This window comes from Euprymna scolopes, chromosome 14 (assembly GCF_053919585.1).
Source record: "Euprymna scolopes isolate OS-2025 chromosome 14, ASM5391958v1, whole genome shotgun sequence".
Taxonomy (NCBI): domain Eukaryota; kingdom Metazoa; phylum Mollusca; class Cephalopoda; order Sepiida; family Sepiolidae; genus Euprymna; species Euprymna scolopes.
In genome coordinates, this window is record NC_136495.1 from 72,369,794 (window position 1) to 72,383,620 (window position 13,827).

Consider the following 13,827-nt stretch of genomic DNA (forward strand, 5'->3'; position numbering starts at 1 on the left):
AAAAAAAAAAAAAAAAACTATATCAAAATCAAGAGTCAAAATATGACAAGGGCGCGTTCGAAGTGAATGTTTCTGTTTAAAGCACAAGTGCGCCATGATGTTTTACTTTTTCATTTTAAATTTAAATTCAAGCCATTATCACCACACAAGCAGCAAGACCATGCTTATAAAATCAATAGTAGATTCTTTGATATTAGAGACCCGTTCGAAATAAATGTTTCTGTTTAGAGCCCAACTGAACCATGATACTTGACTTTTGCATTTTAAACTTTAATTCAAGCCTTTATATTAACAATAATTTTATAACATCAACGGTAGGTTCTCTACAGTGCAATTTACACTTCAATGTATTGTCGACTAAATGACTGCGGGGTGACACGTGAAGCTTCCTTCCGGTGCACCGCGATGTGTCCCAAACAACAATCGATTTGATTTTTAAAAAATGGGCGATTTCGCCGATTTCGATGACAATAAAAATATGGGAGAGTAGAGCATTTATTGGTTATCATTTCATCCCGGATAACGCCGGATCTCCCTGCTAGTGTTTGCATAATAACGAATTTCTAATCGTGTAAATGTGTTTTTTTTTCTTTCTGTTTTATTTTCCAGAATCATCATACGAAATTGTAGACCAATACTTTGACACGGACATGCGCAGAAGAAACATTTTCTCGCTGACATGCGCACAACAACAACAAAAACATTTGGACACGGACAAGCACAGAAGAAAAAGATCCCATATGAAAAAAAATGTAGATGGAAGAGCAAATTCAAAAATTACGTCATGCGTTATTGAACGTGGATAAATATTGAAATCATTACAAACAACCAGAAGTACACGAGTCTTTATAAGGGCTCATATCAACGCCAAAACATGCTTCAACTGGATAGGGCAGAAATCTACAAAATATCTACAAATACTTTAAAGATTTCAAATGTCTGCACGCATGCGCATTCAAATGTTTCTCTGATACGAATATTCCATACATAATATTGAACCCTTTTTAATTCTTTAATTTTCCTACCTGATGAGATCAACTATAAGCAAAACGGTCTGCACATCGTAGCAAGATATGACCGTATTTATATAAAGAATAATAAAAACTATATATATATATATATATATATATATATATATATATATATATATATATATATATATATATATAATCTACGCTATATCGTAAAATGATGTATTATGGAGAGAGAATGCATGTAAAAGACAGAAAGGAAAAATAATTAAGCACAGGAAGTAAAAATAAAACGATAGACTGACCAGCTTCGTTCGGATGAGCGAAGACGATTACCTTCAGATTACACTGGTTTACAAAAACAAATTTTTGGTTTGAGGCAAGAATGGGGATCGTTGTTTTTTGTTAATTTGGGCTGAATTCAAATTTATTAATAGTTTTGCTCTATCACCTCTAGTTTCCTGGTTTTTAAATAGTCTGATTTTAGTATAAACGGAGAATATATGCGAATATTTCAAGAGTTGCAACAGCTTATGACATATAAATCAGGATAGATAAAGAACACTGATTGAATCAATATACTTGCATAACACAATTACACAATTCAAAGAACACAGTCACAAGTGTGTTTTCTTAGAAGACCTGGTGTAGTTTGCCTCTGGAATGTCAGGCAAGAGTATCCAACAGAAGTCTCCCATCATGCTGGGGTTCCATTTTTTTTGATAGTTGCTCTCCATCTTCGTAATGTCTTGGTGGAATCTTTCTCCATGCTCATCACTCGCTGCTGCAAGGTTTGGCGGGAAGAAGTTGAAGTAGGAATGAATCTTGAGTGACATTCGGTGCTCAATATCCTCATAAGACTTTAGCAACTTTTCAACAACGGCTTGGTAATCTGGTACACGTGCCTTACCAAGGAGTCCACTACAGACCGACTCGAACAATTCCCATGCTCTAAGTAAAAAAGCTCCTGAAAATCAGCATTTCTCGGATCTGAGGTCCGACAAAGATGCCGTCTTTGAGCTTAGCAGCACTAAGACCTAGGATCCAATTTTACAGACAAAAATAGTGAAAGTAGGTGGTTCTGAGATGGGAAGTGATGGTTCGACACTGTGCAACTGTTGTGGAGTCCTCGTACACACAGCAGAAAGAATTAGCCTTGTTGAGGCATCCTCGACGTTTAAATGTGCTTGAAGCCGTTGGATAATCTGAAAATATAACAAAGTAAAACTAAATGATATGCAAGGCAATAAAATGTGCATTTGAGCAACCGAAAAGATGTGTAACACGATAGTTTAGCGACACAAACCTCCAGCGTCGCCTGCGAGCGAGATAAAATCTCCCAATTACGTCCAGAGCACTACTGAGTGTGGATTGAGACCTGCAGACTCAACTGTCAAAATCCGTCTTGATTATATATATATATATATATGTATATTTTCTTCTGTACTTCTATAAATTCTTTTTTCTTTTAGGTGTATTGATATTCATATTAACCCCCCCTCTTTCTTCTACTTATTTAAAAAGTAAATACAATTTTGTTATATATGGGTTGTACAATTGCATCCATCTGCAAAAGATCTAGCTAATTTGCATACATTTTAAACATTCATTTTAATCAATTCCCTATTAGTTTTTTCGGTTTTCTAATGGAATGATCATCTAGAGTTAACTATTACGTGTAATTATATTCATGTAGATATTCTACATGGTTTATCCTGGCATAATATTTGCGTAAAATGTTTACAGGAAACAAAAAATTGTTTCCATATATAATGATGTATACGTATATATTTTTGTTGCACAAATTTTGCCTACCAAACTCCTCCTAGAGTTTTTGGTCTATAGGCATGAAACTTCATATATAATGTATTTGAATCTATGCAAAACTTTATATTTGGGTTTTAGCCCGGAAAAATCGGTGCAAAAGTGTGAAAATTTAAAAAAATGAAATTTGCCAGGTGAAGGTCGAACGCCGCCATTATGAATGCATAACGTAGTTGATATTGGCTTATGTTTAAATTTTTAGCCTTACAGTAAACATTTTTTCATAGCCCAGTTATTTACGGCAGAGGCGAAATAAATCGTAAGCTGAACGTTTTGGTTTCGATTCTCAGTGATGGCGCATGAGTCTTTTTTTATACTTTTTAAATCATTACTATATATTGCATCCAATCTATCTATCTATAAAAGTGAAAATGTCTGTCTCTCTTTTATCTATGGTAGTTAATGAAGGCTATTATACAGAAATACATTACTTTACATATTCACACTTTTTAATATATACATATGCACATAACCTTATGAACAGTACATAGGGCCCGAGTAAAACCGGGCGGAACTGCTAGTATATATATAAAAATTAACGTGTCTGTGTACATTTTCCTACGTAATAATTTTGTCAATTTTTAGTCTACAGATTCGAAATTTCTATTTATTTAAAAAGAAAATACAATGTTCTTATATATGGGTCGTAGAATTACATTCACTAGCGAAAGATCTAGCTAATTTGCATATTCTTTTAAACATTCATTTTAATTAATTCCCTATTAGTTTTTTCAGTTTTCTTATGGTATGATCATCTTTAGTTAACTATTATGGGTAATTATATTCATGCAGATATTCTACATGATTTATACTTGCATAATATTTGCGAAAAATGTTTACAGTAAACAAAAAATTGTTTCTATATATATTTATGTATGCGTATATATTTTTGTTTAATCTATTAGTCTATCTATTTATCTATCTATCTATCTATCTATCTATCTATCTATCTATAAAAGTGAACGTGTCTGTGTGTCTGTGTACATTTCCCTACGCAATAACTCTGTCAATTTTTAGTCTACAAACTCGAAATTTGATATACAGGGTACTGAGATTAAGGAAAATCTTTGTGATCGGTTTTCGGCCAGAAATTTGGCTGTTAACGATTTGACCTTTGAGAACTCTACCAAACTCCTCCAACAATTTGGGGTCTAAACACTTGAAATTTTAGATATAGGTTCCTTGGACATGGATTTAACTTAATAACTTGATTTGAGCCCAAAACAATAAATTTTAAGGGGTCATAATAGAGGCCAAAGTTTTTTAAAAAATTGACCTATACGGTCTCTACCAAATTACTCAGACAATTTCTGGTCTAAACATTTGAAATTTTACATAGAAGGTATTCAGAGATAGGGCAAGCTTTTTCATCGGTTTGGGTCGAATATTTTTAGTTACCAATATATAAATGTATGTATGTATGTTTGCATGTCTGCCTAAAACTTTCGACAGAGGCGACGGATTTTACCAAAATCAGTATCGTTTCCGACCTTTCAGACGACAAATATCGAAATATTGGCTACAAACATTGATATCTTCACCTTCAACTGAGAACTTTTTACGGGAGGGGGGGGGCGATTTTTTCGCCGATACTTTTGAAAGTCATCCTCTACTTTCGATTGTCTAGCCTTAATTTAAAAAAATGTTACTTCCGGTTTGGCGGTGGTTGTAACAGCATAGACGTCAGGTTTTTCCCCCGTTCTTTTCCTCCTTCGCGATACGGGTTCGAGCCTGCCTTCCTACTACCACTTTTTTCTCAACCAACACATCCAAATACCCGGGCTGAAATGCTAGTATATATATATATATATATATATATATATATATATATATATATATATATATATATGCGTGTTTTTTTATCTCTTCACATAACACCAGAAGATGTAGGAAGTGATGAGGCATGGCTTTGGAAATCTTTTTACCCAAATACGATGTTCAGCATGTTAAAAGTGTACCTTTTGTTGTAAAAATCTAATAGATAAACATCTGAAGAAGTTGATGGTAACAGGATATTTTTATGGAAGCATAAATCGTAAAATTGCCTACTCACCAATGAAACAGCTGTAATGGATATAATCCAGGAAATAAACGAAGGTTATAAAAAGAAAACGTGAATCTTGGAATTTTCAACAAAATTTTACACTATATATATATATATATATATATATATATATATATATATATATATATATATATATATACTAGCATTTCAGCTCGGCGTTGCCCGGGTGTTTGGCTGTCTGTTGCGCAAAAAAAAAGATCAATTTTTTTTTAAACTTTGACCCCTATTATGACCCCTTAACATGTATTGTTTTGGGCTCAAATTAAGTTATTAAGTTAGATCCATGTCCAAGCAAACTATATATAAAATTTCAAGTGTTTAGCCCCAAAATTGTCGGAGGATTTTGGTAGAGTTCTCAAAAGTCAAATCGTTGAACTTTGACTCCTTAATCGTCAAATGTCTGGTCAGAAACGATCACATCGATTTTTTCCAAATCTCAGTACCCTGTATATCAAATGTCGAGTCCGTACACTAAAAATTGACAGAGTTATTGCGTAGGGAAATATACACACACAGACACACAGGTACACACACAGACAGACACTTTCACTTTTATATATATATATATATATATATATATATATATATATATATATATATATATAATTAGTTTTTTTAGAAAAAGAAATCCAGCAGAGTGCTCAATTAAAGGAAAAATCCGAAATATAAGAGCGTATTTATATTTTGTGTACAGAAAGTTGTTAGATGAGACAAGTGATTGGTACCGTCGGTTTTAAGCCCGATAGTTAGGAATTCCTCGAATATTGCCTGAGGATAGTTTAATAAGGATATCTTAAACGGTCCTAACTATCGGACTTGAAACCGACGGTACCAATGACGTGTCTCATCTAACAACTTTCTGGACACAATATATATATATATATATATATATATATATATATATATATATATATATATATGCTATCACTTATATTTAGTGCATAATAACTAAACAATAAGCAAGAAATCTCACAATATTAAAATTAAATCTGAATTCATGTATGCTTTTATGTACTGTATATGCCCAAAACACAGACTATGCATATCTAAAAAAATACTAGAAGTGATGAGAAAAAACGGATTTCAAATTTGAATTCAGCATCCCCAAATTAGGTAAAAACGGGTATTTTTGTGCTTGCCTAAATTTCTTTGTAAACCAGTGTTATTTTCTCAGAGGGCATTCATTCATTCAAATGAAACCGATCAATCTCTGTTATTATTTTTTCTGCTTATTTATTCTCCTTTCTATATTTTTCTTATATATATATATATATATATATATATATATATATATATATATATATATATATATAAACATTTAGGTATCGCTACACATTCATGACTATCTTTCAGTCGACTAGTTCTAAACAGTTTTGTAAAAGCAACATCGCCTGATGATGGTTCTCGTTGTTTATAACTGGTTGGCTGAAACATATCTATTAATGTGTAATGATACTTGAATGTTCATATTAAAATAAATCAAAAGAGTACATTGCTCTACTTTGGTATCGAGCGCTCTTGTATAAACCTCATAAAATTTATTGGGTGTTTTACCTCTCAGTAATATAAACTTGGAATTTTAAACTATATATATATATATATATATATATATATATATATATATATATATATATATATATATATATATATATATATATATAAAATGCTAAATGTTTTTCGAGTTCGTTATCTTTAACAAGTTTGGATATTATAGTAGATAAACACAACCTGCTTAACTCCCACACTAAAAATAACAGGAAAAGAAAGGTGATCACGTTTAAAGGCCAATTTGATAAACTTTACGGAAGAAACAAAAACATATAAAAATACATGTATTTTATAATTTATAGAGGGGATTCCGTTACGCATAGAAATTAAACCTTAAATTATCTTAAATTCCGGGCCATTCATGCGTTTTGAGGCGGTTAATGGAAAAATGTTTTGCTATGTGCAATTTCTTGGAGTTTCTACCTTTTAGGCATTTACATATAACTTTAAAATAATTTTGTGTCGAGTATCTTGCAACTGTGACTTAGTATTAGTTTTTAGGATGAAGGCGACTTGTGTATACAGTGATAGTTTAAAGGGATGGTTATTTAGAGGATTGTGAACAAACACATAAACAGACAGGAATACGACTTTATTATAATATATTATTTTTCATCATTAAAAAGTACGAGCTTTTTTTCTTAATGTCGCTGAAATTTTTTTGTTTGTTTGTTTAATTGTACAATAATAATAATAATGCTTTATTTTCATTTGAAAAAAAAAAGAAAAAATAAATCCATGGTTTTATTTTTTATTATTATTTAAAACTATAACTTAAGTACAGTTACTTTTATGTTTACACAAAATAATAAATTTCCAGTATTTTTTTTTTACACAGTGGCCACCTCTTATCAAGGCCCGGAAGCCACTCATGGATAAGGGTTATTGCAAGTACATTACGTTAGTGTGGAGATTTGATGAAGTGTTTACTTAAGGGGGCGGTTCATTAGGAATTTGTTAACGTTGGACTTGAACACATCCAAGTTGTAGTGCGGTGGGAAGCAGGCAGACGGAACAGAGTTCCACAGGCGTGCAGTTCTAAGAAAGAAGCTTTGTTCATGGAATCCGCGTTTTGATTTAGGCACAGATAAAGTGTTGGGGGGGGGGACTTTTGACAGTGGATTCAGCTAGACGGGTGTTTTTCGTGAAAGATTGGCGAGGGAGGGACCAGAGATTGGATCTCAGACGAGCACCTGCCATGGAAATAACGATAAAACAAGGATAGGCTCGCAACGTCTCTTCTGTGGAAGAGAGGTTGCAGGGTAGAGAAAAGGGCATCCCCCACAAAGCCACGAAGTCTATTTTGTACTCTGTCAAGGCAGGATAGGCTGTTTTTAGCAGCTCCTGCCCAGATATGGCAACAGTATTCCATCCTTGGACGTACTTGGCTTTTATATAGATAGAGAATTGCATCAGTAGTGAGATATCTTCTGGAGCGGTAGAAAGATACCACCATCTTTCCAGCGACCTTGGCAACAGACTTGATGTACGTGTTCCATTTCAGATCAGGAGTAAAGATCAAGCCCAGAAGCTTGTCAAAACACGGGGCCTCACCCAGACGAGAGCCATCCATCACAATTGATGCAAGATGGGGAGCAGAGCGTTGATGATCTAAGGATAGGAGTTTGGTTTTGGATGCATTAAATGTAACCAGCCACATCCTCCCCCACTGAACCACTCGCTCGAGATCAGAGGAGAGAGAATCAGAGAGAACTTTGTCATTTACAGCCTTTGATGTGTTGCCGTAGATGGTCGTGTCATCAGCATAGATGTCAACGAATGATTTAAGTATGTGTTTAGGGAGGTCATTGATGTAGATCAGGAAGAGAGTTGGGCCCAGAATTGACCCCTGAGGGACTCCAGCATCTATATTGCAGGCCTCCGATTTTTGTCTATCTACCACTACTCTTATGAGCCTATCGGAGAGAAATGATTTAATGATTGAGAAAACATTTCCAGTTATACCGTAGCTGGAAATCTTGTGAAGTAGACCCTTATGCCATACCTTGTCGAAGGTCTTTGATATGTCAAGAGCAATTGCCCTAGAAAGGAAGCTTTTGTCAAGAGATTCACTAATCCTGTGGGATATAACCGTCAGCACATCTGCGGTAGATCTTGCAGAGCGGAAACCATATTGTGTGTCACTAAGAAGATTATTCCTGCTGAGGTGGTTGACTATTTCTCTATTTAATATGTAATAACGTATTTAACAGTAATAATGTATTTAACAGTAATATTTTAATATAATAATGGATTCATTATATTTCCTGATCATTAATTAATAAATACTGAAAATTTAATTTTAGGTATCCGCCATTCATTTTCCACGTAACTATAAATAAGGAGTACTGACTACACTGCTATATATGCTCCAATTTTTTTCTCGAAAACTATTCCGGCAATCTGACTGAAATTTTTATTAAACTTTATTATGATTAGGTGCAGTAGCATGATATAGAAATTTTGGAACAAACAGACAGAGAAACTAAAAGAAATATAATATATTTATAGTTGGTATTAGTGACGCTAAATTTTATGAGTAGTTTTGAATTCAACGATTACTTTGATTTAAATCTAAAAAAGATTTGTTCAAAAATATTTTTTTTATTTCGTAACCAATTCTTGAAATTTTGTTCAAAATGCAGACTTGATTTTCACCAAGTTTTGATCAACTACTAAATTATAAATCCATTAAGAACCCCCCTCTAATATACACCATCGCTCAAGCGAATTGATGTCTTCTGTATTTTTCACTTTTCTATTTTATATAAAACTTACTAACATTTTAATGTTTATATTATTGCCTCATGTCATATAAGTGTACTTATAGACGAATTATGTTTTATTCGAAATATTTATATCAAGTATTTAAAGTCGCGAATCGACATAGAGCTGGTAAGCCAGCATATATATATATATATATATATATATATATATATATATATATATATATTATTATTATTATTATTATTATTATTATTATTATTATTATTATTATTTATGAGAAGGTTAACAGTTACATTTTGGTCTCTACAAACAGCCACCTGTTTGAGTTAATGAGACTGCATCAGGCGGCCCTGAACCATTTTTAGCGTAAGATGGTTCAGGGTCGCCTGATGAAGTCTCATTGATTGAAACAGATTGTTGTGTGTAGCGACCTTTTAATAAATAAAAACAATATTTTGCTCTTGTTATCGAGTACTATCTAACAAACCCGTTGGGTTCATTAGTTCATACTTTGGAATCTCTCAAGCCCACACATATATATATATATATATATATATATATATATATATATATATATATATATATATATATATATATGGGCTTGAGAGATTCCAAAGTATGAACTAATGAACCCAACGGGTTTGTTAGATTTTCTGTCTCTGTTATATATATATATATATATATATATATATATATATATATATATATATATATATATATATATATATATATATATAACAGAGACAGAAAATTAAAACTGTAAGTTGAAATTTACAATCATTATTTAGTGTTCGACTTAATACTCCAAAAAATAATTTACAAAGTCCTTATTCCGCGGAGTTTCAAAGAATGCTATTCTTGCTCAGAAGAGCAGAGGACAGAAAGAAATCAGCAAATTATATTTGTAGCAATGCTAGAATTTGCTGGTTAAAGCATTAAGTGAATCCGCAATTTATTGGAGTCATAAACTGCCAAGAAAACAAGTGAAAAAATGTTGGATATGTAAAAAAAAATAAATAAATAAATAAAATTAAAAAAACGCGCGTAATATTTCAGCTTGCATGAAAATTCTCTCAGGGTAATCCGAAAGGCGAAAATAGTTCATTGGAGTCCAAAATAAAGTCCAGTGTAATTATGCATATAGTCCGGTTGGAAAGTTTTCAAAGCAGCTGAAATAATGGAAACTGTTTTTTTGTTTTTTGTTTTTTTTTCGGACAGTGCAGTATATATAATGCTAAATGGTTTACACACTAACACATAAACACGAAAATAAAATCGGTTTTAAAACTAAGCATAAGAAAATCAGGTCTGACCTCAGATGTGAACGTTTTTATACATCTAATACTGATTTTACAGACTGAGAAAGATTTTATTTTGGAATGAAACTTTGTTGGCTGAAGGTATGATTTGCTATTCACGATAATTAATGGCGTGGACGGCGACTGTTTTAAAAGGCAACTGTTTTCTTTGTCATTAGACAAAGAGATCTTCCTTGGACGGATTGGTACGTCGCAAAAAAGAAATTAATGAATGATGCACAAAGTTGAAAATGTCCAGTTTTTTTATAACGGTTTCATATTCGTTCTATTTTAATCAAAAATATTAAAATGTCAGTCATAATAACACCTGTAATTTTATAGATTTTTATATTTTTTCCATTATATTTGAAAATATTTAAAAATGCCTTTTGATGAGGAGAGAACCACACGAAATATTAAAATGTCAATTATAATAACACCTATAGCTTAATAGATTTTTATGTTTTCCATCATATTTTTATTTTATTAAATGTGAAAAAAAAGTGATCATTTTTAGCCGAGAAAATACTTCACATTCTTTTTTATATGAAAATAATATAATATAATGTTATTATTACTAATATATTGTGAATTTGAATAAAATATGTTAATTATAATTGTTTTTTACTTATTTTTTTTATTTTTACAAGACAGCCATCACTTATTAATGCTCAAAAGCCACTCGAATGGTGTAAGACAACAGCTTAGTGATCGGTAGTTGTAGGAAATGGGTAGAACTTGATTATTTAAGAAGAAGGCTCAACAAAAATTTGTTTGCATTGGAGTTGAAGACGATCATCTTGTAGTTAGCTGGAAAGCAGGCTTGTGGTACAGAGTTCCACAGGTGGGCAGTTCTAGGGGAGGAGCATTGTTCATGAAATTTGCATTTAGATTTAGGCACAGATAGAGAGTGTGGGATATTGTTGATAGTGGTTGTAGCTCGATGAGTGCTGTTGTGGACGTTTTAATTGAAGCTGAGTCGAGCACTTACTAACCATAGATGAGAGATAGACTCAACGAACGGGAGCTCCCAGCAGCAGCGTAAAAAAATAATTTAAAAAACAAAAATAACGACAGCAGTATCGATAAAAAAAAAACAAAAAAAAACAATCCCTGAAGACGATTTCGGCGATGAAAAGAAATTCAGACGGATGATATAAGAATTATCGGATAGGACGCATATTCCATGAATTATCACCGGAAACCCGTAAAATAGCTCGGTGAGTCGAGACAGTAACTAGAATAATAATAAACAAAAAGGATGCAGTATTGCCAATCAAGCTTTTATCAATAACCCTTTGCTGACTAAATACATACATGGGAGCGTACACACACACACACACACACACACACACACACACACATATATATATATATATATATATATATATATATATATATATATATATATATATATATATAGTCATCTGCACACTGTACTGTTTCGCTGTATCACAGCTCATCAGTCCGGCTAGACAGGCAACTACCTCGAGCCAGGATCGAAACCCTAAAAATACTACCGAACAAAACTCTATCAAAATAATTAAAAACCGATCTATAAAAAAAAAAAAAATTAGCGGACTTGTCCGAGAGTGTCCAACCTCTAAAAATAAGTGTTTTTCACCTTTTTTTTAATGTTTTTTTACGACGATTATCATATTAGCAGAAAAAAATGAAATAATAAATTTAATGATTTTTAAGAAGACGGTTAACTTTCTCGTTATAACGTTCTACTTCATTGCTACCTGACTTACTTTCGATTTCTTTACCGAAGTGTCACTTGACCGGTGAGATTTTCTTAATTTCTCTTTACACCACGTTGGCTATTGTGGCCTAGTAGACCAACACTACAACTATTTTTTAAAAACTTGTTTTCTATGGACTTTCGGATGTGCTGAAAACGAATACCACTTTTAAATTGGGGCCGGCGACTAGTTTTCACGATACTGAAAAGATATTTTTTCCGCAGGTTTCGTGTAGTAATGTGACGTCATCTAACATACAACAACAAAATAAAAATAAAGTAAAAATAATTGGCATAATACAATGAATAACCACAGCGATACAAAATATTTTACAGCAAATCAACCTTAGCTATATTATATTCTGCTTGTGTTATGTTGTTGGTTGCGGGCACCACCGGAAAGTAAACTAGTCGATTATCATTATGATTGTGTTGTATAAGACTAAATAAAATGTCACCTAATATTCATTTACAATAACTTTGGAATGTTATAAACAGAACAACTTAGAAATATGTAGATATACATTATAAATTATGTAAAAACATCAGGTGATGATCGTAGGGCTATGTGTATGAATGACGCCATGCTGTTACGGAGGTCCTTGCAATCGACAGAACACAATGAGTCAATCCTAGGATTAAGGTGATCTGTAATTCATGCTCCCGGGAGTGAGCTGGGATCGCCGGGGGAAATGCATCATGATGACGTCAATCCTAGGAATAAAGTGACCTATATTCATGGTGCCTGGAACCCGGGGTCACCGGAAAAGAAATGCGTGAAGAAAAGATTCGTCATTCGACCAGGAAAGCTAACCGATATTAAAATGGGTTAGACCAAACTCAACAAAGCTGACGAAAATAAGGTTATCAGGTCAATCGACACGGGAACTCATACCCAAAGAGTTTGGGAAACAATAAACAAAGCTGACGAGAAAAAGATTATCAGGTCAATCTTTACAAATAAAAGGAAGAGACGAAAAACAGGCAGGAGAGACACAGAGCGACAAATACAGGTCGACACAGAGTTCTGAAGCCCACCCTTCTCCATTAACCTCCACCGCGCTCTGATGTTAATTGTCATTTTTATTTTGATGTGTAAATAAACAAATCTATATTAAAATCATAAAAAGTGTCTTGTATTCATTTTAACACGAAAATAATTTGATGATCACAGCACATTCATATATGTAGCAATGCTAGGAAGACAGATTTTGAGACACGTACAGTTTTTAGTTAGAATTCGGCCGTCATTGGAGAGAGAGAGGAGTTCAAGTTGAGGAGGTGACTGGTCGTAATGGTTCAGAACACCCAGGTAAGCGAGGGTTCCAATGCCTATCAAATTTAAAGAATGTAGGACCAGTATGCAACTGCTAATGGGGAAACATCTAAAATAAAGTTGCTGAAATACAACGCAAGACTTGTTGATTCCTTGGAGAATGAATATACTTTGCAGCTTTCTGTCAAAATATGACTAAAGATGGATCAGGTATGTTGATTGGGAAGACGTTAAATACCAGAGAACTGCTGTATGTCCTTTGAACTGTATCTGTTTAGTATATCAATTTTTTAAACACATGAACATTAAACGCATTACATAAGCATATAATATACACCCATGTTATATAGACCCCAGTATGCAACAGTTCCTTC

The 13,827-nt window shown here is 32.9% G+C and overlaps 2 protein-coding genes across 2 annotated transcripts in view; one reads left to right on the forward strand and one right to left on the reverse strand.

The window, feature by feature from the left end:
- The window catches only part of LOC145293083 (uncharacterized), a 304,844-nt gene extending 295,936 nt beyond the window's left edge, over positions 1–8,908 (forward strand). Inside the window, exon 9 of the mRNA XM_080139441.1 lies at positions 610–8,908. Within this exon, the coding sequence (XP_079995567.1) occupies positions 610–630 (21 nt within the window). The 3' untranslated portion in view covers positions 631–8,908. The remainder of the gene's footprint in view (positions 1–609) is intronic.
- Positions 1–13,827, reverse strand: part of LOC145293084 (uncharacterized) — a 256,411-nt gene that overhangs the window by 43,348 nt on the left and 199,236 nt on the right. The gene's annotated exons all lie outside the window — the stretch shown is intronic.